The sequence below is a fragment of the Bos mutus genome, chromosome 1 (assembly GCF_027580195.1).
Source record: "Bos mutus isolate GX-2022 chromosome 1, NWIPB_WYAK_1.1, whole genome shotgun sequence".
NCBI classification, from domain to species: domain Eukaryota; kingdom Metazoa; phylum Chordata; class Mammalia; order Artiodactyla; family Bovidae; genus Bos; species Bos mutus.
Window position 1 is genome coordinate 55,913,257 of NC_091617.1, and position 25,596 is coordinate 55,938,852.

A 25,596-nucleotide genomic window follows, 5' to 3' on the forward strand; every position below is an offset into this window, starting at 1 on the left:
GGGTTGTTGGCCTGTATCCTCCTGAGGCAAACTTGCCTTGAGGCTGGGCTCTAGGAGGCCTGATTCAGAGTAACATGAAGAAGCCTTTAGTTTGGATTTGCGAAGCTCTCTGCTAGGTCCCTTTAACATTCACTATACAGCAATGAGGCAGCTTCAGTTTCTGAACTGGACCCGGTGGAGGTAAATTGATTCCGTCCCTCTAGCTAGCTTGAATATGGCAACCAGTTCTTCTCAAGCGGGGATGTAAGGGGCTGAAAAGCTGGCTCTGAGGCACCTCTGGATGTTCACCTGCAGAACATCTAAAAATGGACAAAGAAAACAGTCATATTTCATCCAAACCTGTTGATGTGAATGTAAGTACATTGTGAGAAACCTTCTCTGTTACTTGAATGCCATTTATTGTTGACCTTGTTAGTAAAATGAGACTGAGTCACTTTACAAAAATGAAGGAAACAATAATAAAATACTTAACCTTCCTTTGGTACTTAATGGACTTTACAAATATGAGCTTGTTTTAAAGTGCTATACTTGGTAATTGATTTGCAGCTGTTTTTCTAAAACTCCAGGGAAATTGTACTGATCTTTATACAAATTCCATTTTAAAATTTAATCAGGGCTAACTGAGACTGCCTGTAACGTGTTCCCGCACTTAAAGACCCAACTTTGGCCTTTTTAGTTCATCATGGCCTAGCAGTTCTCTATGTTTTCCTTTTTTACTTCTTGGGGGGTAAATTTTAAAGGAGCTTGACACCGTAGTCAACTCATCCTATAAGAGAATGTTTTCTTTTTAGAAACACCACCCTCAGTCCTACAGAACATCACATTAGATGAACTCTGGTCTAGTTCAATTTCACTGGGAGGCATGCAGGCTACATTTCACTCCAGGGGTTGACAAGAGTGTTTGGCACAAAGAATGAGGGAGCCATGAATAATTTAGAATGTTCTTGGCCACACATTATCCCATTAATTGGTAGCATTAAAGACTGGAAGACATGTACTTTGTAGGGAACAGTGAGAGAGAGTAAGAGAGAATGAGAAGACTCTTAGAGGAGAGCTCGAAAGAGGAATTATTTCTTTAACATTGGTGTTCCGCATTCTTGCCTTTAAAAGAATGTGTGGTTAAAAGTTATTTCATCATTGATGTTTAGTTACCTTGACATGTATAAATCTCTCCTTCAAAGAAGCTGAACTCTTACTTACATTATTAAAGAATTCACAGCATCAAATGACAGAGGGTAGAGGAGAAAAAAAAGAGGAAGGCAAAGAGGTAAATAATATACTTTCTTTTCCTGTTGCACACAACACTTTTTATGTCAGTGTGCTAAAACTGGTAATTTTTTAATCTAACATGAGTCTCCTATTTCATTCTTTATTTTTTGATCATTTTTTCATTTGTGATTGAGAAACTGAATTATTGTTCAGTCCAGTCACTGACTTCTAGAGCATGCCTGTGAGGTGATGGTAAAACAAGCACTTGACCCCTGTCCTTCATCACTATACAAATTGAAGGAGGAAAGGAACAGGCCGAGCTGACTCCATCTGGAAAAAGAAGGAAGCTCCATCTTACATTCCCAGTGAACTTTGGATTTTCAGTGAACTTTGGACTATGTGCCTGGTAGCCATGGAGATAACATAACCTACAGCAGAACAGGCCTCCCAGACAGATAAACACCAGATTCCATACCAAGATTTCCCATAGTCAGAAAGAATGCAATAATCCCCTATGTAGTCAATCACCTTTATAATCTTTATGGCACCCATTGGTGTAGGCTACAATGTATAACCAGCTGACCCTTCTGATTATGAATCATGGCTGTAACCTGATTGTATCTCCCTTTAACATTTTCCAGGCTAGGTTTAAGGAATTTGGGGATGGGATCTTGAGCACATACACTTCAGGTATATAAGGTTTTCACAAAAGTCGGTCAGGGTCCCTGACTAAAGAGGAAACTCTGCCTCGGACCTGCCAGTGTAATACACTGCACTCCACTATCCACTCTGTCCTTCTGAGTGAGTTTGCTTCCCAGAGCGTTTGGCTACAACAAAACAATAGAATCATTCTGAACTTTTCTCTTTACTGAAGCCAAACCCAGCCTCTGTACTTGGACAAAGAATTGATTTTCAGTGACAGTTTTTGGTGAAGTAGGAAAAAATAGCTTTATTGCTTTGTTAGTCAAAAGGAGCCACACTGGGCTAATGTCCTCAGAATTGTGTGTCCCAAACTGGAGGCGATAGTGAGAAATTTTATAGTAATGGTTCAAAGAGGTTATGACCAGTTTGTGGACCACCTTCTGATTGGTTGGTAGTGAGGTAAGTGGGAGTCAGCATCATTAACCTTCTGGTTCCAACCAGTCTGGGATTTACATGCTCGTGAGCAGCATACCATTAATTTCTCCTACCTGGTAGGGATTTCAGTATCTGCAAAATGGCTCAAAAATATTGTTATGTGTATCCCTTGATGGAGAACCAAGACTCTGACCCAAGGCTGGACTATTGTTCCTCCCGTGTCTCTGCATCCACCCTTCCCTAGTTAGCAACAGTTTGAACCTGCTTGTTGGAACTCAGGAAAGGTAATGGAGGCTGAATGAAGCCCATTTCCTGTAATCAAGAAATTGGGGACACAGAACAGCTTTTGTGTCCAGGAACCCCATAGGATCCTGCTTGGTTTCATGACCACCGGTTCATGAAGCCGTAATTAGGAAATCAATTCATTTCTCTGAGGAACTCACTTCTATTCTTACTGTCAATCCTGCCTCAGCCTAGAAGACACTGATCGTGCGAGGAAAACTATATATATTGCAAACACACACATCCCCAGAGATGTGGACTCATGAATCAACCCACATAGAATCCTAACTGTCTGCCCTTTAGGTCCTCTAGTCTTCACTACATAAAATTCAGGTCTATCCTCTCTAACATCTATTTAGCAGAGTTGGAGAGTTGAGGGGAGAACCTGGATACAATTTCACTGGATTTCATATACTGTCTGTTTTTTTTTTTCTGATTGGTCTTAATTGTGTGATTCAGTGCAAGTAGTTGCTTGTGTAAATCATTTGATTTATGCAGGCCTTTTAGCACTAATTTTCTCCTGACTGAGTGGTTGTATTTAAGCCCTAGACTACTTCTAATTGTTAACTCATCTTTCATTCTTTTGAAGATATCCAATATCTCAGTTCAGGTGGTCAGTGCCCCAGGGAAGTTGCCAGGGAGACGACCACCAAGAAAACCCATCGCCAGAGCCAAACCCAAGAAGCAACTCAAGAAGAAAGCTCCCTTTTGGAACGTCCAAAACAAAATCATTCTCTTCACAGTATTTTTATTCATCCTAGCAGTCATAGCCTGGACGCTGCTGTGGCTCTACATCGGTGAGTTGAAATCCCTGGTACCTTTGGTGTTAGGGCTTGCCCTGAGGGTTCTATTGGCAGTGCGGGTCCCATCTGCCCCTGGGTGTTACTGATAGAATTTTCTTACTTCTCAGACTGAAAGCCATTTTCAAAACTGTTGAGGTTTTAAGGAAGAAGCCAGAATTGTCTTTCCCATTTCTTATTTTACCACCACTGCTTTCTTCCCAGAGGAGCAGAGATGCCAGAATGAGAAAACTGAGGAAAATGCTTGGGAGCTTTTGACTGGTTCAGAAATGTAATGCATCTTTAGCTGTGAAAAATGAATGGAATGCTAAGCTGTTTTATTTCCTCATCCATCCGCTCAGGCCTGTTGCTAGGCAACTTCATGCTTCCAGCTCCCTGCACTTCAGTTTATTGCACCTTTCTCTTCTTTGTTTTTATGTTGTTTATCCAGTTGATTATGTTTTTGTCAATCTTACTGATGGTTTTGGATGGGAGTAATAACTAAGTTCTTCCTTAGAGAGTAGTTACCCAAGCAGCTCAGTAACTACAGCATTTATTGATTTATGCTGGACTTCCCACCCTACACATTATTATATTTAATGCAAGATACTCTCAAGGATATTAAAATTTGATTGGAAAACTAGATTATAGGCAAAGAATTAATGAATATTCTTGAGCAGTTCAGGTCAATTATATATAGAAATTGATCCCTATGATTTTTGTGGCACGACGTAAGATATCAGGCACACCAAGATGCATCTCCTATTTTTAAAAAGCTCAGAGATGCATTTTCTACTTTCAAAAAACTCACAGCTCAGTGCTGGAGAGGGAGTGAGGATTGATTTTTCTTTTTTCCTTAAGCAATTACTTTGCCATCACAGAAGGGAGGCATTGAACAACCTGTTCAGGGATCGAGTCTAGATAAGGCTTCATGAAGTGGCTTCTGAAAATTCATTTGATACAACTTGGGAGTGCCCACTATGAGCTGGACCCTGTAAAAGGCATGGAACAGAGTGGTAGACAGGAAAGAATCTGTCTTTACAGACTAGCTGAGGCAGTCAAGTCAATGAGCAGTTAAGACAAACACAAAAGACACACAGCCCCATCCCAGAGCAAACCAACTTAGTTCCCATCAGTTCTCTGCCAGCCCTAAACTGATGTATTTGCATTGCCTAAGAGTCGGACACAACTGAGCGACTTCACTTTCACTTTTCACTTTCATGCATTGGAGAAGGCAATGGCAACCCACTCCAGTGTTCTTGCCTGGAGAATCCCAGGGACAGGGGAGCCTGGTGGGCTGCCGTCTATGGTGTCGCACAGAGTCGGACATGACTGAAGTGACTTAGCAGCAGCAGCAGCACATTCGTATAAAGTTTTGGGATGTCACTATGATGAGGTAATTTGTTTGTTGTCTAAACATCAGAGAAGGGCATTTCAGAAAGACAGGCTAGTATGAGGAAAGGAAAACAGGTATGAATAAGAGAATTGTTTCACAAACAACAGAGGTTAGTTTTGATACATGAAATTTGAGCATGGAGGGTGGCCTTGAAAAATATTAAAAAACAAAAATTCAACCAAGTAAATCTAGTGATATAACTGGCTTTACGCAGTTGCTCATGAATCATAGCATCCCATCTATTAATAGTTAATAAAATAGTAAATGGTAAATACTAGCAAGAAATCCCATGGACAGAGGAGCCTGGTAGGCTGCAGTCCATGAGGTCCCGAAGAGTTGGACACAACTGAGCGACTTCACTTTCACTTTTCACTTGCATGCATTGGAGAAGGCAATGGCAACCCACTCCAGTGTTCTTGCCTGGAGAATCCCAGGGACAGGGGAGCCTGGTGGGCTGCCGTCTATGGGGTTGCACAGAGTCGGACACGACTGAAGCGACTTAGCAGCAGCAGCAGCAAGAAAAAGTAAATAATAGCAAATAAATCAATAAATACTATTTTATTTAATAGTAAATAAAAACCTTGGAGCTGATGAACAAAATGGAAGCTTTTATAGGTAGAAGGAGGGTGGGGTAAGGAAGCTATTAGCAGAAGAAAAGACAGGATTGTTTCTGGGTAGGCCCTCAGATCTTGGGGGAGCGGGGGTCTTTATCATAAAGTTTGCCTCTCTAGTGTTGATCAGGAAATTTCAAATTGTCTGTTTAAAGGTCACATTCCCGGGGGAGAGTGAAACTGCAATTAAGCCTTTTTCTTTAGAATTTTATTTATTTATTATTTTTAATTTATTTTTTGGTTGTGCTGGGTCTCTGTTCCTTTGTGCAGGCTTTCTCTTGTGCGTGGGGGAAGGGGGCTTCTCATTGTGGTGGCTTCTCATCGCTGCAGAGCACAGGCTCCAGGGTGCATGGGCTTTAGTAGTGGTGGTGCATGGGCAGGGCATGTGCATCTTCCCAGACCAGGGATCAAGCCTGTGTCCCCTGCACTGTCAGTCAGATTCTCATCCACTGCACCCCTAGAGAAGTTCTGCAATTAAGTCTTAATTTGCAATCATGGGGGCAAAAGACTCCATTTGGGGCTTGTGATTTTTTTTTTTTTGGATGCACCTTGAGGCTTGTGAGATTTTATTTCCAGAGTCCAAACTCTGTCCATTAGCAGTGAGAGCATGTAGTCCTAACCACTGGAGCAACAGGAAATTTCCATGTGATTTTTTTTTTTAAACAGAAATGAGGTAGACAGCTCATCTGGAATACCATTTGTTGTTGAATGCAAGCTTGCCCAATGCACCGTGAATAAACCAAATAAACCATAATATTGGACGTTGGAGCAGAGAAAGGTTTATTGCAGGGCTCAGCAAGGAGAATGGGTGACTTATGCTCTAAACTCCCTGATGGTTTCCAGGGAGAAGTTATTACAGGTAAAATCTGGAGTGAGGACTGCGGGGTATACAACTATCTTCTAATTGGTTGGTTAGCTAACAGGGTGGTATTTAAGGATTATTGTGCTTAGCCTGAAGTTACCATCCTCCATCTGTATGGGTGGCTCCTGCAGAAGAACCAGGATCCTGGACTATAGTTTCTTGATCGTTCCTTTGTTTCTGCATTCCTTTACTTCCCTGATTTTTTATGAATAAGAAAACAGGGAACACAGAAAGGCTTTTGTGCCTAGGAGGGCCCCACAGGGTCCTGCGCAGTTTCACAAGCAGGGATTGTATGTTGACCTGAGCAGAAGAGATAGATAAATGTAAGCTGGCTAAACTGAACTCTCTTGCATTGTTTATCCCTCGAATACCTACGGATAGAAGGATGTGTGTGAGCTTCCAGGTGGTCAGAGCTTTCATTTTAATTTTAAGAATCTGCAACAGAAAAAAAAAAAAAGAAACACCTAAGAAGGACTTTCTTGGTAAAATCAGAGACAGAAACAAATGTTTCTTTATACAAGAGGCTTAATGAGGCAAAGCGGTGTGTCCAAGGTTACATAACTGTTGTTGAACCCAAGTTCATGTGCCCAACTCACAATGAAGCCAAGCAAATTGCAATGTCAGAATTTGGAGCAAGAAAGGTTTATTTTATGAGCCAAGCAAAGAGAATGGGCAGCTCTTGCTCAATAGATGCTAACTCCCTGATGGTCTTCAAGGAAGAGTTTTTAAAGGAAAATTTTGTGAATGTGGGCTGAGGGGTGTGTGACTTTCTTCTGATGGTTGGTGGTGAGATAACAGGATGGCATGTGAGAAATCTCAACCTTCTGGTTCAATCTGTTTCAATCTCAGCCTTCTGGTTCAAGCCAGTCTGTAGTCCACATGTTCGTGCTTAGCCTGAATTCACCATTTTCCACCTGTTTGGGGGCCTTAGTTCCTATCAGTTCCTATAGAAGAACTCAAAGATATAGACCAGATTGTGATTGTTAGGCAGTAAGAATAGGAAAAAGGAGTCCAGAATGGCAGTGGCTAAAAGACAAGGAAAGGAAAAGCCCTCGAAAATAGAACAAAGGAAGGTCTGAGGACCAGAGTGAGGACCTCAGGTAGAGCAAATAGCACTCCTGGCTAGCCCAATTTACATAGGCCAAGTCCAGGGGGAGGAGAAAAAACGTATAACAAGAGGAGCCAAAGGGCCAGGGCTCTCTCTCTGTCTGTCTCTCTCTCTTCTCTTTGTGTCTTTTGGGTTGGCGAGCCCTCATGCCTCGAGGATGTATTTTCCTTTATTTTCTAATAAAACTGAGCTGTGACACTGGCCCGTCCGAGGGCTGTGACACTGGCCTGCCCGAGGGCTGTAACGCCAGTCCATCACTTCAAATTTTTGTTGTGATGAGACAGAACTGAAGAAATTACACACTCCCCCGACATGATGTGTATCCCTTGAGGAGGAACTAGGTCTCTGCTTTATCACTGAACTATTTGTTTCATGACCACATTTCCTTTATTTCTGCATTCCTTCATTTCTAACTACTAACTATTTGAATCTATCTTTTGTAACTCAGGGAAGGTCTGGGAGGATGAATCCTTTTTCCTACAAAAAAGAAATGGGGAAAACAGAAAGGCTTCTATACCCAGGAGGGTCCCACAGGGTCCTGCTCTGTTTCAGTTCCCTCTTTTCTTTGAGGTGAATAGTTGTAGGACAAGAAAAGGAAGAGTTTGGGGCAGGAAGGTTAGTCCTAAACTTGGCAGAGGAATTCAGTTTTAGGAGGCTCAGCTTCATAACTTGAAAGAACAAATTTAGGACAGGAGCTCAGGTCTCTGGCCCCTCCCCCACCCTCCACAGCCTCACCACATGGCTAACGTGACCCCTGAATGGATCACACAGGGAGGTGGCTCCCCCACCTTCACACAGGTTGCGCCTTCTTTTATTTTTTCCTTTTAATATTTGTTCCGCTGTGTCTGGTCTCAGCTGTGGCATGCATGGTGATCTTTGTTGCATCATTCCAGACCTTCCATTGCGGCACACAGACTCTCTAGTTGTGGTGTGCTGGCTCAGTGGTTGTGGCACATGGGCACGTGGAATTCTAGTTCCCTGACCAGGGATTGAACCTGTGTCCTCTGCATTGCAAGGCAGATTTTTAACCACTGGACCACCAAGGAAATCCTGGTTGCACCTTCTTTTAATTCAGCCATCACTTATTTAGCATTTCCAGGTGCTAGGCATGTACTAAGAGAGACTATTTCTTTTCCTCTCCCCTTCCTTCCCACCGACATTTATTGGGCTTGAAATCTAAGTCAGGCACTCACTACCCTATGTTAGGGGCTGAGGGACAAAAAAATTTACTGTTCATTTAGAAAGGCAGAAATGCAGACAAAAGTTCTGATACCATGGGACATGTGTCTCAGGAAAGAAATTTACCATGGCCGTGAGAGCCTGGGGGTGATGCCTCATAGCAATAAAACCTTGTAACAAAAAGGAACATTTGAAAAGAGAGTCCCTCATCTCCCTAGGCTATTCTCAGGGACCTGAAGGCATCTCAAACATGGCAATATGCTTGTCTGTCTTGGCAGCAGTTTCTGGCCCAAATGATACCCAGTCCTGTGGTCCTCCTTGGACAGAATTTTTGAGCAGGAGTTATCTGACACTGGACTGAGGACCACACTTTGTGAATAAGCTCTCCATGCATTTCTCAGAGCTAAAGATCGGCCCAGCACCCGGGGCATCATCCACAAAAGTCAGAAAGGGGATGAGAGACTTGGGGCTGAGTGGAGGTCAGCTGGGGGAGTCCTTCCCTCTTCACCCACTGTGCTCATGACACTCCAGAGCTTGGCAGTGTACATTTCTTACCTCCTCACCTGCCACAGATGCGAGACTTGTGAACATTGTTTATGCTCTATGTTTCTGGCCCCTTAGTGACTCTGAAAGTGAGAGTTGCTCAGTCCTGTTGGGACTAAACAGTCTATGTAATTTTCTAGGCCAGAATACTGGAGGGGGTAGCTTTTCCCTTCTCCAGGGGATCTCCCCAACCCAAGGATCGAACCCAGGTCTCCTGCATTGCAGATGGATTCTTTACCAGCTGAGCCACAAGGGAAGCCCAAGAATACTGGAGGGGGTAGCCTATCCCTTCTCCAGTGGATCTTCCCGACCCAGGAATTGAATCAGGGTCTTCTGTATTGCAAGCGGACTCTACCAACTGAGCTATCAAAAATCCTTATTTAGTGACTCCAGGACAGATGTAAAGTCAAAGAAGTCTGTGACCTTAAATTCTTATTCTTAAGCATTTGCCAGAAGATGATAGAAAGATTAGAATATAAAGGGCTATGATGATTACTGCTGATGGAAGAGATGTTGTAAACTACATTTAGAGCTTCTCAGGCTACGACCAGTAAAATACAAAACTGCCTAAAATAAAAGCATTTTAGAACGGTGATACAGACATAGATCATGCCTTACCACCACACAGATGGGAAAGCCTCCTGACCACCTTCCCTCGTGTCTTACAGGTAAGACAGAAAGCAGAGATGCTTTTTACTTTGCTGGGATGTTTCGCATCACCAACATTGAGTTTCTTCCTGAATACCGACAGAAGGAGTCCAGGGAGTTTCTGTCAGTGGCGCGAACTGTGCAGCAAGTGGTGAGGTGATGGCGGGAGCTGGGAAAGGCTGGGAAAGGTGAGGTCAGTGGGGGAGGGACGGGGGCTGAAGGAAGAACTCAGGAAAACATGGGATTTAGCTCATCATGGTTGTAAGATAAAATGCTATTTTATAAAATTATTTCTTTTTTTTCTACTGAAAATAAAAAGAAATGACTTCCTGAGCTTCAGTTTTTCTTATCTATAAAGTAAAGTAATTGGATCAGGTGAACTTTAAAATGCCTTCTAGTACAGAAATTACATGCGTACTGATTAATTCTGTGACCCATACACATTTATTTCAACACTGATACACTGGCATCTCTTCTCTTAAAAAAACCCACTTTTCCTATTATAGAACTAATTTGTATTATTATAAACATTTATAAAATTTAGAAAAAGTATTTAAAAAATAAAACCTCCTTTAATACAATCTCCAGAGATGCAGCCTCTTTTGACTTTCGACCACACAGACATAGGATATAGCACAGAACTGGAGTATTAGTAGATATTCAGTTTTACAATCTGACTTTTTCTTCTTAATATTGCATGTTTCTATGTGAGTACATAGTCTTTGGGGGGAAAAAAAGATAAATTTTAATAGCTTTGAGGTTGGCAAGTCCCTTTTTTATTAGATATTTAAGTTGTTTCCGATTTTTGCTGTTACAGGGAAGCTGTGTGTCTCTGATTACTTCCTTAGCTGAGTTCCTAAAAGTATAACTGGTCGAACAGAAAAATATCTGTCATGGCCTTTCCTAAACATCAATGATCTCTCCAATTAGCCCAAAGAGGGAGGCATTCTTTTTAAATCTCCTTAACATGTGTTCCAATCCCAGGCAGTATTTCTCTATCCCCACCCAAAATCATTCCTCTCTACCGCTGGAGTGATCCTTCAACAATAACATTTCTCCTTTGGCATAAGGATAACATACTGATTCTGAAGAATGGCAGGCAAACACTTTTCTAAATCTGTCCCCTGATCATCCCAGTCTCATTTTTCACCACTTTCTCCCACAGAAACTTTGTGAAATAAGGCAATCTTTGCTTGGTATGAATAATCGTTGCAGGTTATGAATAATTGTTGCACTTACATGTCTGGTGGCTCTGATTTCTCGTGTTACTCACTTTGGACCTAAACCTTTCTGTCCAACCTCTAGGTAATGAAATTCCACCCGTCATTCATGACCCATCCAAAAAACCTCTTTCTCAAAGCAACCTTCCCTGGCCTCCTGCAAACTCAATGCTGGCTTTGTGTAGACCCTGTTTGTATAGTTAGTACTGTGCTCAACCCATTTAACTATAACTATTTATCATCCCACCCAGAGAAGTAGGCATTTTTATCACCTCTTTACAGAATTAAAAAGAGAGGAGGCAGCGGGGGAAAGGAAGCTCAGTAGGCCAAGGTAACATGTTCTGTGTTGCATAGTGAATTTAAACTCCATGGATCATATTTTTCCATGATGCTGTATTATTTCTAAGGTTTTAGGAGTTTTGTGATTTTCTCATGGGCCATTTGTTGCTCAGTCATGTGTGACTCTTTGCAACCCCATGGACTGCAGCACTCCAGGCTTCCCTATCCATCATCATCTTCCAGAGCTTGTTCAAACTCATGTCCATTGGCTGGGTCATGCCATCCAACCATTTTGTCCTCTGTTGTCCCCTTCTCCTCCTGCCTTCAACCTTTCCTAGCATCAGGGTCTTTTCTAATGAATTGGCTCTTCACATCAGGTAGCCAAAGTATTGGAGCTTCAGTTTCAGCATCAGTCCCACCAATGAATATTCAGGATTGATTTCCTTCAGTATTGACTGGTTTGATCTCCTTGCAGTCCTAGAGACTCTCAAGAGTCTTCTCCAACACCACAGTTCAAAAGTATCAATTCTTCAGCACTCAGCCTTCTTTATGGTCCAACTCTCACATCCATACATGACTACTGGAAAAACCATAACATTGACTAGATGGACCTTTGTTGGCAAAGTAATGTCTCTGCTTTTTAATATGCTGTCTAGGTTGGTCATAGCTTTTCTTCCAAGGAACAAGTATCTTTTAATTTCATGGCTTCAGTCACCATCTTCAGTGATTTTGGAGCCCAAGAAAATAAAATCCATTACTGTTTCCATTGTTTCCCCATCTACTTGCCATGAAGTAATGGGACCAGATGCCATGAACTTAGTTTTTTGAAAGTTGAGTTTTAAGCCAGCTTTTCCACTCTCCTCTCACCTTCATAAAGAGGCTCTGGTAGGTTAGGTAGGTGATTTTGCTACTATGTATCTACTATGTAAGAATGCTCAAACTACCACACAATTGCACTCATCTCACATGCTAGTAATGCTCAAAATTCTCCAAGCCAGGCTTCAGCAGTATGTGAACTGTGAACTTCCAGATGTTCAAGCTGGTTTTAGAAAAAGCAGAGGAACCAGAGATCAAATTGCCAACATCGGCTGGATCATCGAAAAAGCAAGAGAGTTCCAGAAAAACATCTATTTCTGCTTTATGGACTGTGTCAAAGCCTTTGACTGTGTGGATCACAATAAACTGTGGAAAATTCTGAAAGAAATGGGAATACCAGACCACCTGACCTGTCTCTTGAGAAACCTATATGCAGGTCAGGAAGCAACAGTTAGAATTGGACATGGAACAACAGACTGGTTCCAAATAGGAAAAGAAGTACGTCAAGGCTGTATATTGTCACCCTGCTTATTTAACTTCTATGCAGAGTACATCATGAGAAACGCTGGGCTGGAAGAAGCACAAGCTGGAATCAAGATTGCTGGGAGAAATACCAATAACCTCAGATATGCAGATGATACCACCCTTATGGCAGAAAGTGAAGAGGAACTAAAAAGCCTCTTGATGAAAGTGAAAGAGGAGAGTGAAAAAGTGGGTTTAAAGCTCAACGTTCAGAAAACGAAGATCATGGCGTCTGGTCCCATCACTTCTTGGGAAATAGATGGGGAAACAGTGGAAACAGTGTCAGACTTTATTTTTCTGGGCTCCAAAATCACTACAGATGGTGACTGTAGCCACGAAATTAAAAGACGCTTACTCCTTGGAAGGAAAGTTATGACCAACCTAGGTAGTATATTGAAAAGCAGAGACATTACTTTGCCAACAAAGGTCCGTCTAGTCAAGGCTATGGTTTTTCCAGTGGTCATGTATGGATGTGAGAGTTGGACTGCGAAAAAAGCTGAGCACCAAAGAATTGATGCTTTTGAACTGTGGTGTTGGAGAAGACTCTTGAGAGTCCCTTGGACTGCAAGGAGATCCAACCAGTCCATCCTAAAGGAGATCAGTCCTGGTTGTTCATTGGAAGGACTGATGCTGAAGCTGAAACTCCAGTATTTTGGCCACCTCATGCAAAGAGTTGACTCATTGGAAAAGACCCTGATGCTGGGAGGGATTGGGGGCAGGAGGAGAAGGGGACGACAGAGGATGAGATGGCTGGATGGCATCACCGATTCGATGGACATGAGTCTGAGTGAACTTTGGGAGTTGATGATGGATAGGGAGGCCTGGAGTGCTGTGATTCATGGGGTCGCAAAGAGTCGGACACGACTGAGCAACTGAACTGAACTGAGGAAGGGGAACCCACTCCAGTGTTCTTGCCTGGAAAATCCCAGGGATGGAGGAACCTGGTGGATTACCTTTTATGGGGTCGCACAGAGTCAGACACGACTGAAGGACTTAGCAGCAGCAGCAGCAGGAAGGGGAATACAGGGGAAGACTTGGTAGAAGAAACTGGTTTTAGAAATGCTAAGTAAGGGCACACCATGTCAGTTGATTGAAGTAGCTCTCTTTTTGAGATCCATTTATGGTGTTAAAAAAAAAATTCCTGGAGACTGGAGAGTTCTGAAGGGAGATTTAAGACCCTACCGTGGGTATTACTCGCCCTCTAGTGGCTAATTTAGGAATATGTCCTTGAGAATATACATTTTCCACGGTGTACACTGATTGAAGAGATGGAGTCAAATACTTTGAAAATGTGCTTAAAGGAATTTTACTTATTGTGGGGAAAATTTACTACTGGAGTAGCATAGTTCTAAAGTTAAGCTTGATTAAGGTATCTAAATACAGCAATAAATGAATAAAGGTAACTGATTAATTTTCACCAACAGCAGAATGACAGTAACTCTGATACAGGAAGTAATAAATTATTTTAATCCAAAGAATAATGCCTGAGTTTGGCATTAGAAGCCTTTAGTTTGAGCCTGGCTTTTCTTCTTGCTAACTGTCAAAGCTTGGACCTATAGAACGCTGGGTACTGTGCATGGAAGCCAAGTTTGAAAGACTTCAGATACCTTTGTTCTTCTTTTGCAGATAAACCTGGTTTACACAACATCTGCCTTCTCCAAATTCTACAAGCAGTCTGTAGTTGCAGATGTCAGGTATGGAAAGTCCCTTGCTTTGGGACTTCTACATTCACTGCTGTAAATTCCTCACAACAGTGTGGAAGGGCTGTAATAACATCATTTTCAAGTAACTTCTTGGGGATAGTTGTGGGTTAATACCCTTTTAGCACAATTATGACCCAGATCTTTGTCATGCTGAGTTTTTCTGTTCATTTACCAAAACTCACCAGGAACTCCCCTGGAGAAGGAAATGGCAACCTGTTCCAGTATTTTTGCTGGGAAAATCCCATGGACAGGGGAGCTTGGTGGGCTAAAGCCCATGGAGTCACAAAGAGTCAAACACGACTGAGAGACTGAACAAACACAAACACCAGGAATTAACCTGGACCTCTGTACTAATGCTGCTAGGCAAAATGGCCATAAACATGTCCACTAGTATTAGGTGGAGGCAAAAATAAAACACTGATCGATGCGTGTCAAAGTATGTTCAGTAAAAAACTAGTTGCTAGAAATCTTCTGAGAAAAAAGCATCCCATGTTCAAATGGTTTTTAGGAAAATTTGTGTGCTGTGTACTGTATCTTGCCTTCCCCCACTTCTGCTATATCTACAGATTCACAATTCATTTTGGCAGATTAAAGGCACTAAGAAAGTCTTGTAGTAAAGCAATTTGTTTCCTTTCCTTCACTTTCCATTTCCCAAAATATGTGTGGTAGAACACTATCTTATGTTTTTTTCCATAAAACATGACAATATTTACGTCTTCGGAGATTCTGCTCCAAGAGCAAACTGAAGCAGGAGCAGCTACCTGAAAACCAAGTTAGGCTTGAATTCTAGATTTGTTACTCAGCAGCTGTATGATTTCGAGTTGACCCTCATTTCTTCATGTGTAAATTTGAAAGAGTAATAGGACCTTCCTCACAGGATTAATGGGATGAAGCAGGTTTAACACTGTGTCTAAAGCTCCTGAGGTATCAAGCATTCTAACTGTTGTTATTTGTAATGACAGTGAACATTCATTGATACCCATAGAAACAGTGTATTCTCCATGGAGATGCAAAATATACTAATGGTTCTAGATTTGAACCCAGCACAAGAATACACAGATCAAGATGCCTTTCTTTCTAAATTCCCATAAAAGTGGTCAATGGCTTCCTAAAGAAGGAAGTTATGTTTATTGAAGGGTGTGCTCATTGGCTTCACCTTGAATTTATCAGCTGGGTCACTGGCTCCTTGTGAATGTCTGCTTCCTAAGAGGTATATCCCTGAACTTCTTTCTCTTTTCACTGTAGCAGTAACAACAAAGGTGGCCTCCTTGTGCACTTTTGGCTTGTATTTGTCATGCCTCATGCCAAGGGCCACATCTTCTGTGAGGACTGTGTGGCTGCCATCTTGAAGGACTCCATCCAGACGAGCATCATAAACCGGACCTCTGTGGGGAGCCTGCAGGGTCTGGCTGTGGACATGGACTCTGTGGTATTAAATGGTGATTATTGGGTAATTCTCCTTCAAGCTCTCCTTCCAGCAGTACTCTTGATACTGTTTTATTGTAATCAATGTTGTCACGAAGTACAGTCTTCCCTCTGTATCCATGGACTCTGCATTCATGGATTCAACCAACCATGGGTTGAAAATATTCAGAAAAAAAAATCCAGAAAGTTCCAAAAAGCGAAACTTGAATTTGCCGCCGGTTGGCAAATTTACACAGCATTTATGTTGAATTAGCTACTATAAGTAATCTTGAGATGTTCTGAAGTATACTGGAGGATGTGCATGGATTTTAATGCAAATACTATTCCACTTTATACACTTTATACTTGAGTGTCCTTGGATTTTGGCATCCTTGGGGATGGGGATGCATAGTCTTGGATCCAGTTCCTGGTGGATACTGAGGAATGACTGTATTCTTTTCCACAATCTCAGTGGAACAGGATTAGCTAAAGACTCTGGAGCTACATTGATAAAGAAAGTTGCTAAATGTTGTATACAATGATTAGACAATAGAACTGGAGTCAAATATATTTGTGAAATTAAATTTATTAAAGGATACCCTTCCCTATGGGGCTTCCCTCGTGGCCCAGTAGTAAAGAACTTGCCTGCCAATGCAGGAGACATGGCTTCAATCTCTGGGTCTGGAAGATCCCCTGGAGAAGGAAATGGCAACCCACTCCAGTATTCTTGCCTGCAATATCCCAAGGACAGAGGAGCCTGGCAGGCTACAGTCCATGGAGTCGCAAAAGAGTCGGATAGGACTGAGTGACTAAACAACAAACCCTTCTCTATACTTAATTTGGCTTCAGGCATCTTCAAACCGAGGCTCCAAGGGACAAAGTCCTGAAGAAGGAAAGTTTTGCTGAGGTTTACTTTCCTTGTTTCTTCGTTCAGACAGAACTGTGTCTATGTTCTATAGTGTATTCCAATGCTCCAAAATGGCCTGCTCCATAGCACAGTCAAAATGCAAACTCCATCACTTGTCTTAACAGAAAAGTGGTTTAATTATTGTTTAACCCCAAATTTATGCACCTTTCTATTTTGATTTAAATTAGATAGACAGATATGTGGGCATGTAGTAGGTAGATGAAAAGTATTTGGAATAAGTAATGAATGAATGGAAAATGTCTAGTGGAAAATTCTGTACCACATACACTATTTCAGATGCAAAAGCAGTTATTTTCATATTTTGTTGGGGTATTTTTTGTCATAAAAAGTGTTTAAAATTTGTTACTACAGATGATTTGAAGCATAAAAGCAAAGAGAATAGTTTAATGAACTCTTATACCCTTTATTCAGCTTCAACAACTATCAACTCATTACTGTTCTATTTGATCTCTAAATACCCACATGACCTCCTTTACCTTACAGGATTATTTTAAAGCAAATCTCAGATACACTGATTGCTTTTAAATGACTGAAAATATTTTTACTAAGCAAAATTCTGACAAATTGATTTCTGGGACTGACAGGTTTTTTTTTTTCTGTGTACTTTTTCATTGCAGCTGGTCTTCGGTCAGATTACTCTTCAACCATAGGATCTAGTAAGTTCTATCTGTGGTTTCTTCCCTGCCCTTCCTCCCCCCACCCATGTCCCTGCCTACAAATCTACATCCTTTCTGGCTGTAGCTTTCCTGTTCAGTGGTATTTGTTAGTGTTCTTTCAGTTGCAAGTGACAGATGGATATTCAAACTAGGTTAAGCATGAAAGAAACTTGATTGACTCATATAACTGGGACATACATGGAGTATGTTGGCTGCAGGCATGGTTTGGTCCAGGTTCTAAGATAAAATGTCATCAGGACTCTGCATTCTTGCTTTCTTCTGTTGAGGCTTCATCAAGTGGTTCTTCCAGTGTGGTGGCGTAAATGGCCACTAGCAGATCCAAGCTTATAATTTATCAGTTTAGCAACCATGATGGAAAAAAAGAAAATCTCACCTATATTTCATGATAGTTTCTGCAGAAGTCCTGGCACTGAGTCTCATTGTCTCAAACTGGCTGATATGCCGCCTCTTTGCTTCTTTGGCTCTGATTGGTCAGTCTGGATTGTGTGCTCACCTCTGGATCTAGGGGTGAGTTTAACCCCAATGAAGCCATGTAGAGGATGGTTTCTCAAAGTAAAATCTAGGCACTGTTATCAGAAGATATGAGAGTGGATTCTAGGCTGGCAAAAGCAGCAGATGTTCTCCATGTGAGCTCTTTTGTTTATTTTTCATTAAGATTTCTAGAAAAATCATTCCTAAAACAAAACAAAGCAAAACCCAGTGCTGTCTCTGCAGACAAAGGCTGCTCCCAGGACTTCTACGCAGATCATCTGTCTCTCCGCTACCCTCTGGAGATTTCAACAACCTCAGGGAGGCTGATGTGCCACTTCAAGCTGGTGGCCACAGTGGGCCATCTGATCCGACTCTCGATAGAGTCTGTCCAGATTGAAGCCGACAACTGTGTCACTGACTCCCTGACCATTTATGACTCTCTCTTGCCAATCCGGAGCACCATCTTGTACAGGTATGATGCCGGCACTCTAGTTGGCAAGTGAAAAGAGTTTTTATAACGCCTCTCTTTTACAATGTCGGGGTTGCCCTTGGATTTTTTTTTTTTAACCATTTTTGTGTATGTTCATGAGGTCAGAGGTTGACCCATGACTTAGTGCCCCACGGATTAGCCAGAGCCTATCAGACTCTGTTTCTTTTCATTTATAGCATACAACAGTCAAAATCAGTACAGTGGGAACTTCGGTCAATAGTTTTGATATATAACAGATTTCTGGTGGGTGGGGAACCTTAATTTTACTTCATTACAATCACAATGAAGACCATTGTTTCAATAGAATGTTTAAATATGCTCTCCTCCAGGGGATCTTCCTGACCCAGGGATTCAACCCACAACTCTATGTCTCCTGCATTGGCAGGTGGGTTCTTTATCACTAGAGCCACCTGGGAAGCCCATTTGAATAAATATTCTATTATGATTACATAGCTGTAGAAAAATAAAATTTTTCCTTATTATAAAGATAACACAATGTTCAATGTGAAAGTGAGGTCAATCAGAGAAAACAATGTCAATTATTTTGCATTTCCATTACCCAGAAAAAATAAATGTTATATTTTTGCATACATTTTTTCATTCATACATGTACATTATTCTACACGTATATACATATACATATCTTAGTTTTTTTCTACTTACTAGTAGACATCTTTTTGTGATTGCTTAATAGTTTGATAACATAGTAACGTCAGTTAGGCTTTATTAAGAATTTGTTATTTTTACTCATTGTGCTAAGAGACATACAAATTATCTTATCATTTTTAATAATGTTTATGCATGTATAGAATAATATTTTTGTAAGTGTTATTTCTTCATATTTTGGTGGTGAATGAACATGTTAAAAATTCAGTGTCTAAAAATTTGTAATGAAAAGTACTTGTGACTACTTCTCATCCCTCAATCATTGTTATTGGTTTCTTTCCACTATTCCCAGACATAGTTAGTTATTATCTCATTTAATCCCCATCACAATGCTATGAGGAGTATACCATTATTATTACTACCATTTCAGAGTTGTGAAAGTGTCATTTATGAAGAATTAGTTACTTCATTGCTCAGTTAAGTGATGGAGCTAAGTTTCGAGCCCAGTTTTCCCTGGTGAAGAGCTGATGAATTTTGCCATTAAATACCCTTCAGGTATACCTTGTTTGCTCTCAAGGAGGGTCCAGGGACAGCCATCCAGAATTCTTCCATAGTCACTGGACAAAAATTTCTGTACCTAGATCAGCTCCCCTCCATCTGTAGTGCCCTGTGGCAACTAACTGATGAAGACCTGGCTGGCAAAGTCCAAGACATGAGAATCGTGCAGAGGGCCCAAGAAATGTGCAGAAGTAGTGGCGAATGAAGATCCAACCCTCAACAACCTATTATTTATGTGCTTTTGTTTTGTTATCTGGTTTCAGAATTTGTGAACCTGCAAGAACATTAAAATCATTTGTTTCCACAAATAATCTCATGTTGGTGACATTTAAGTCTCCTCAGGTATGGAGGCTATCAGGAATTCGGGCATATTTTGAAGTCATCCCAGAGCAAAGTAAGTCTTTCCCAGTTGAAATAAGTTATGAGAATACTTGTTTTGATAAGATACTCCAGTCATATCTCTCCTGAGGCTATGTTGTAATACTAGTTGCATTAAGTCAGGATCCTGAGTCAGGGTCTGGTCAGAAGAGGGAGATCTTACTAGTTATTCTAACAGAGAGGATTTAATATAAAGAACTCTTAGCTCAGTGCAAAGGTGTGAAAATGGGTATCTCACAAGGCAAAAAACAAAAAAATCCCATAAAAACATGAAAACAAAAAGACTGTAAGTTATCACAGATGTAACACATAGTAGGAAGCAACTACTATTGGTAGATTTGGAGGAACAAATAAAAGCAATTGGAATGATTACAGTTTAGGACTTGGAGGAGGGGGTCTGTGGAATGAAATTCAGGCCTCTGAGGAGGGGGTCCTGCCTAGCTGGTGTTCATGTCTATGATTTCGGAAGTTCATTAACTTGGGACCCAGGCCTTTGAGGGGAGGGTGCCAGACAGCTGAGCTGGTATCTTTGAGGGAGACACAATAAAGTGGGAGTGGGAAAACTGCTAGCAGTATTCAATTCTGCTACAAGAAGGAAGAGAACCTGCAGGGGTGAAGCGGCATTGCTGGGGTGACACTCCCAGAAATAAGAAACAGGCACAAGTCTTGTTCTTCCTCTCCAGATTTCTAGCCTCTCTTTAGCACCCCTTACTGGCAGAGCCTGTGTACGTGCCTGCTAAATTGCTTCAGTCGTGTCCGACTCTCTGCAACTCTATGGGCTGTAGCCCTCTAGTCTCTTATGTCCATGGGATTCTCCAGGCAAGAATACTGGAGTGGGTTGCCATGCCCTCTCTAGGGGATCTTCCCAACCCAAGGATCGAACCCTCATCTCTCACGTCTCCTGCATTGGCAAGTGGATTCTTACCACTAGTGTCACCTGGGAAGCCCTCTGGCAGAGTCTATCAGGGGGTAAAAGAGAGAAGTTTGCAGAGTGCCAGACCAGCCTTGCAGAGCAGAGAGGGATGGGTTTGGAGCTGAGGGACAGTGGCTCAGCAGAGCACATTCTTTTAGCACCTTCTTTTGTAAATTCCCATTTACAGTAATGCACATGAGTGCCAGGCTTCCAGGTGGTGCTAGTGCTAAAGAACCAGCCTGCCAACGCAGGAGACAGAAGAGATGTGGGTTTGATCCCTGCACTGAGAACGCCCCCTGCAGAAGGACGTCACAGCCCGTCCCAGTGTTCTTGCCTGTAGAGTCCCATGAACAGAGGAGCCTGGCAGGCTACAGTCCATAGGGTCGCAAAGAGTCGGACACAACCAAAGTGACTTAGCATGCGTGCACATGAGTGCCATCCTAGAAGGTGCTTGTGATGTAAAACCCAGAGGTTTTCTAGTGAGCAAAAAGTTGACCTTTGTCTTCATTCTTCTTTTTTTGACTTGGGTTGAAATAGTCAAACAGAACAGAATGAAAAGAGCCCTCACTGAAACTCTCATGATTTTATAACATTTGTTGCCTTGGAAACTGCTCAAATCTTACAGGTCATGTTCTGCTGACTTTTTTATGAACATCAACAGAAAGATCAGAATGGGAGATGAGGGTAAGGAGGGAAGAGAATTTGGCTTAAATAGATGGTGAGAGCTACAGATTCATCGATTTTTTAGGACAGTGGCTCATTTTGATAAATTTTTACAAAACCAAATGTAAAATTAATTTATTGAACAAAATTGAACTCGATATTTGAGATATTGTTGCTTTGAAAGTTATCTGTAACTCCAATGGTTAAAAAAAAGAATTATAACAGAAATATGGTACTGGAATTTGTCTTTTCACTCAAAATATACTTATTGAATGTCTGTTGTATGCCAGGAACTACTTAGGTGTTAGGAAAATAATAAGCGAAATAGATAAAAAAAATCAGTGCTCTCAGACAGCTTATATTCCAGCAGAGGGATGACCGTATCAGTAAGAATAGACATTTAGATTGTCTTAAAGAGTATAACATGTTATGTAAACTGGGTATACCCTTGACAACAAATACACACTAATTTGAACAAAATTAACTCAGAGCTTTAGAAATATATATTTATAGTGCTGTATGTCAAAATATATATACAGGGTTAATATTTTAATTATAGCTCAATAAAACTGGAAGAAAAAATATATTTAAACCATGTTTTTTAAAGAAAGGAATAGCATCCTATAGATCTGTAACCAAAATAAATTATTTGAAAAAAAGTGTAGACTTTGAACAGTATAATAGCTATATATCCTAGGGTACTATTTCTTTTTAAAAAGTAGCTTACATTTCAAAGATAAGTATTTATTGATCAAGAAAATGTGTATTTATTGTTAAAGAAATGTATGCTATCTATTTCTCATAATTTCACAACTGCAAATCACTGTGTGTTACTGGATATTTTTTTCAGAATGTGAAAACACAGTGTTGGTCAAAGAAATCACTGGTTTTGAAGGGAAAATTTCAAGTCCATATTACCCAAGCTACTATCCTCCGAAATGCAAGTGTACCTGGAAATTTCAGGTAGCCTAGTTTTACCACTATCTTAGAAAAAATATTGTTATCTTATTCTTAGTAACAATTTATCTCTGAATTTAATTATACTGATTGTTTAAATGATTGAAAAAAATGTTAGTTTTATAATATTTAAGCTTTATTAAAATATTTTACCTACAACATGCAAGTTTGTTGTAATTTCAACTTGTTTCCCACAAATTAACTGCCATTTGCAACCTGGAGCTTACTTATCCAGTTTCTTATTTTGTTTGTATTAAAAAATAAAGGCTTCTCTGGAGGCTCAGATGGTAAAGAATCTGCCTGCAATGTGGGAGACCCTGGATTGGGAAGATTCCCTGCAAAAGGGAATGACTACCCACTCGAGTATTCCAGGGGCTTCGCTGATGGCTCAGATTAAAAAATGCAAAGACATTATTACAGGATCAAACAACTTATTTTATTATGATAGACCTCATTTATTATTAACTTTTAATTACTTTGTCAGCAAGATAATTTAAAAAATAAAAATTGGGTTAAGCAGGAAATGGCAACCCACTCCAGTATTCTTGCCTGGGGAATCCAATGGACAGAGGAGCCTGGAAGGCTACAGTCCATGGAGTTGCAAAAAGTCAGGCATGATTTAGTGATTAAAACAAACAAAAAACATATATTTCATTGTATAAACAAATCAGTGCAAATTTATATGAAATACATACAACTTCTTCTAGTGCTAGACAGGGAGCTCCTGGTTTTTGTTTGTTTCTCTGTTTGTTTTTAAAATCTCAGTCTGTTACCTATTTTTCCTTCTTCAACTTAATATTCATGTAGAGGGAGATAGGGCAAGGTGCCACCTTTGCTCTTGCAGCATATGCATATGAAGTAATTTTTGTGAGACCATGCAATAGCTATGAGATGTAGATATTGGATGTAAGCAGCAAGAACTGTCTAGTTTGTATTCATTCAGCATGTTGTTATTAAATGCCTGCTATGTGTCAGGCAGTATTCTAGACACTAGGATCCATGAAGTCTGACACACACACACACACACACACACACACACACACACACACAAGCTCTGCTCTCATGGAATTCACTATAAAGTAGAGGGAGTCAGTTCAGATCAGTCGCTCAGTCGTGTCCGACTCTTTGCAACCCCATGAATCTCAGCACGCCAGGCCTCCCTGTCCATCACCAACTCCCGGAGTTCACCCAGACTCACGTCCATCGAGTCAGTGATGCCATCCAGCCATCTCATCCTCTGTCGTCCCCTTCTCCTCCTGTCCCCAATCCCTCCCAGCATCAGAGTCTTTTCCAGTGAGTCAACTCTTCACATGAGGTGGCCAAAGTACTGGAGTTTCAGCTTTAGCATCATTCCTTCCAAAGAAATCCCAGGGCTGATCTCCTTCAGAATGGACTGGTTGGATCTCCTTGCAGTCCAAGGGACTCTCAAGAGTCTTGTCCAACACCACAGTTCAAAAGCATCAATTCTTCGGTGCTCAACCTTCTTCACAGTCCAACTCTCACATCCATACCATCCATGACCACAGGAAAAACCATAGCCTTGACTAGATGGACCTTTGTTGGCAAAGTAATGTCTCTGCTTTTGAATATGCTATCTAGGTGGGTCATAACTTTCCTTCCAAGGAGTAAGCACCTTTTAATTTCATGGCTGCAGTCACCATCTGCAGTGATTTTGGAGCCCAAAACAATAAAGTCTGACACTGTTTCCCCATCTATTTCCCATGAAGTGATGGGACCGGATGCCATGATCTTCGTCTTCTGAATGTTGAACTTTAAGCCAACTTTTTCACTCTCCTCTTTCACTTTCATCAAGAAGCTTTTGAGTTCCTCTTCACTTTCTGCCATAAGAGTGGTGTCATCTGCATATCTGAGGTTATTGATATTTCTCCCGGCAATCTTGATTCCAGCTTGTGTTTCTTCCAGTCCAGCGTTTCTCATGATGTACTCTACATATAAGTTAAATAAGCAGGGAGACGATATACAGCCTTGACGTACTCCTGGTGACAAACAAATAAACAAGTAAAATGTTTAAAAGTCCATATAGTCAAAGCTATGGCTTTTCCAGTAGTCATGTGCAAATGTGAGAGTTGGACATAAAGAAGGCTGGCGCTTAAGAATTGATGCTTTGGAATTGTGGTGCTGGAGAAGACTCTTGAGAGTCCCTTGGACTGCAAGGAGATCAAACCAGTCAATCCTAAAAGAAATTAATCCTAAATATTCATTTTAAGGACTGATGCTGAAGCTCCAATACTTTGGCCACCTGATGTGAAGAACTGACTCATTTGAAAAGACCCTGTTGCTGGGAAAGATTGAAGGGAAAAGGAAAAGAGGAGGGCAGAGTATAATATGGTTGGATGGCATCACCAACTCAGTGGACATGAGTCTGAGCAAACTCATGTTTGCTAGGAGATGGTGAAGGACAGGGAGGCCTGGTATGCTGCAGTCCATGGACTTGCAAAGAATCAGACACGACCAAGCGCCTGAACAACAGCAACAAAAATATTTATAGCGCATCCCATGATGGTAGAATGCTGTGGAAAATGAGGCTGGGGAGGGGCTTCGTAGCGGAGTTGGAGTGGGGGTGTGAAAGGTAGGAAGTCAGGATTTGTTGTCTCAAACAGGGTGATCAGGGAAAGCCTCACTGACAAGAGGACATTTGCACAGAACCCAGAGACACAAGGGAACTAACCTGGTGTGTGCCCAGGACAACAGTTTGCAGGCAAAGGGAAAAGCTGAGGCAAAGCCTCCCAGGCAGGAGCCTGCTTACTGCACATGTAGGATTTATGCAAGGTCATAACCTTTAAATACTGAAATAATTTCATTATACCCAAATCTGTACTTGGTGTCAATGTCCTGCTGGCATGCAGCCTTAAATTATTTTTTTGATCATTATCATAAACATTTAAAATATATTTAAGACATAAAGGTGCTGAACTCTGGCTTACTGCCAGATTCTCAGTGTCTCAGGGAAGCAGAAGCTCAGAGCCTCAGGTGGCTAGCTAGTATGAAGGTGGGGGAGGTGGGAAGAGAGAAAGAGAAGATGAGAAGAGTTGGGGACAGAGAAGGGAAAGACATCAAATCTGTCTCTTTTATCTCTTCAATGAACAGTTATCTTCTTTATAATATCTAGGAAAAGAAAGGGGTTTTCCAGGTGGTGCTAGTGGTAAAGAATCTGCCTGTCAATGTAGGAGACGCAGGAGACACAAGAGACTCAAGTTCCATCCTTGGGTTGAGAAGATTCCCTGGAGTAGGAAATGGCAACCCACTCCAGTATTCTTGCCTGGGAAATACCATAGACAGAGGAGCTGGGAGGCTAT

General features: G+C 41.2%; 1 protein-coding gene across 2 annotated transcripts in view; it reads left to right on the forward strand.

Annotated features, from left to right (window-relative positions):
- Positions 1–305: 305 nt before the first annotated feature.
- TMPRSS7 (transmembrane serine protease 7) overlaps positions 306–25,596 on the forward strand; it is a 50,113-nt gene continuing 24,822 nt past the window's right edge. The window contains exons 1-9 of one of the 2 annotated variants that reach the window (XM_070373453.1): positions 306–353; positions 3,158–3,365; positions 9,715–9,845; positions 14,158–14,225; positions 15,480–15,673; positions 17,184–17,222; positions 17,958–18,186; positions 19,632–19,762; positions 22,173–22,285. In XM_070373453.1, coding sequence (XP_070229554.1) covers positions 306–353; positions 3,158–3,365; positions 9,715–9,845; positions 14,158–14,225; positions 15,480–15,673; positions 17,184–17,222; positions 17,958–18,186; positions 19,632–19,762; positions 22,173–22,285 — 1,161 coding nt within the window. Of the gene's footprint in view, positions 354–3,157; positions 3,366–9,714; positions 9,846–14,157; positions 14,226–15,479; positions 15,674–17,183; positions 17,223–17,957; positions 18,187–19,631; positions 19,763–22,172; positions 22,286–25,596 lie in introns of those variants that run through there. The other variant, XM_005902232.3, reaches the window with a different exon arrangement.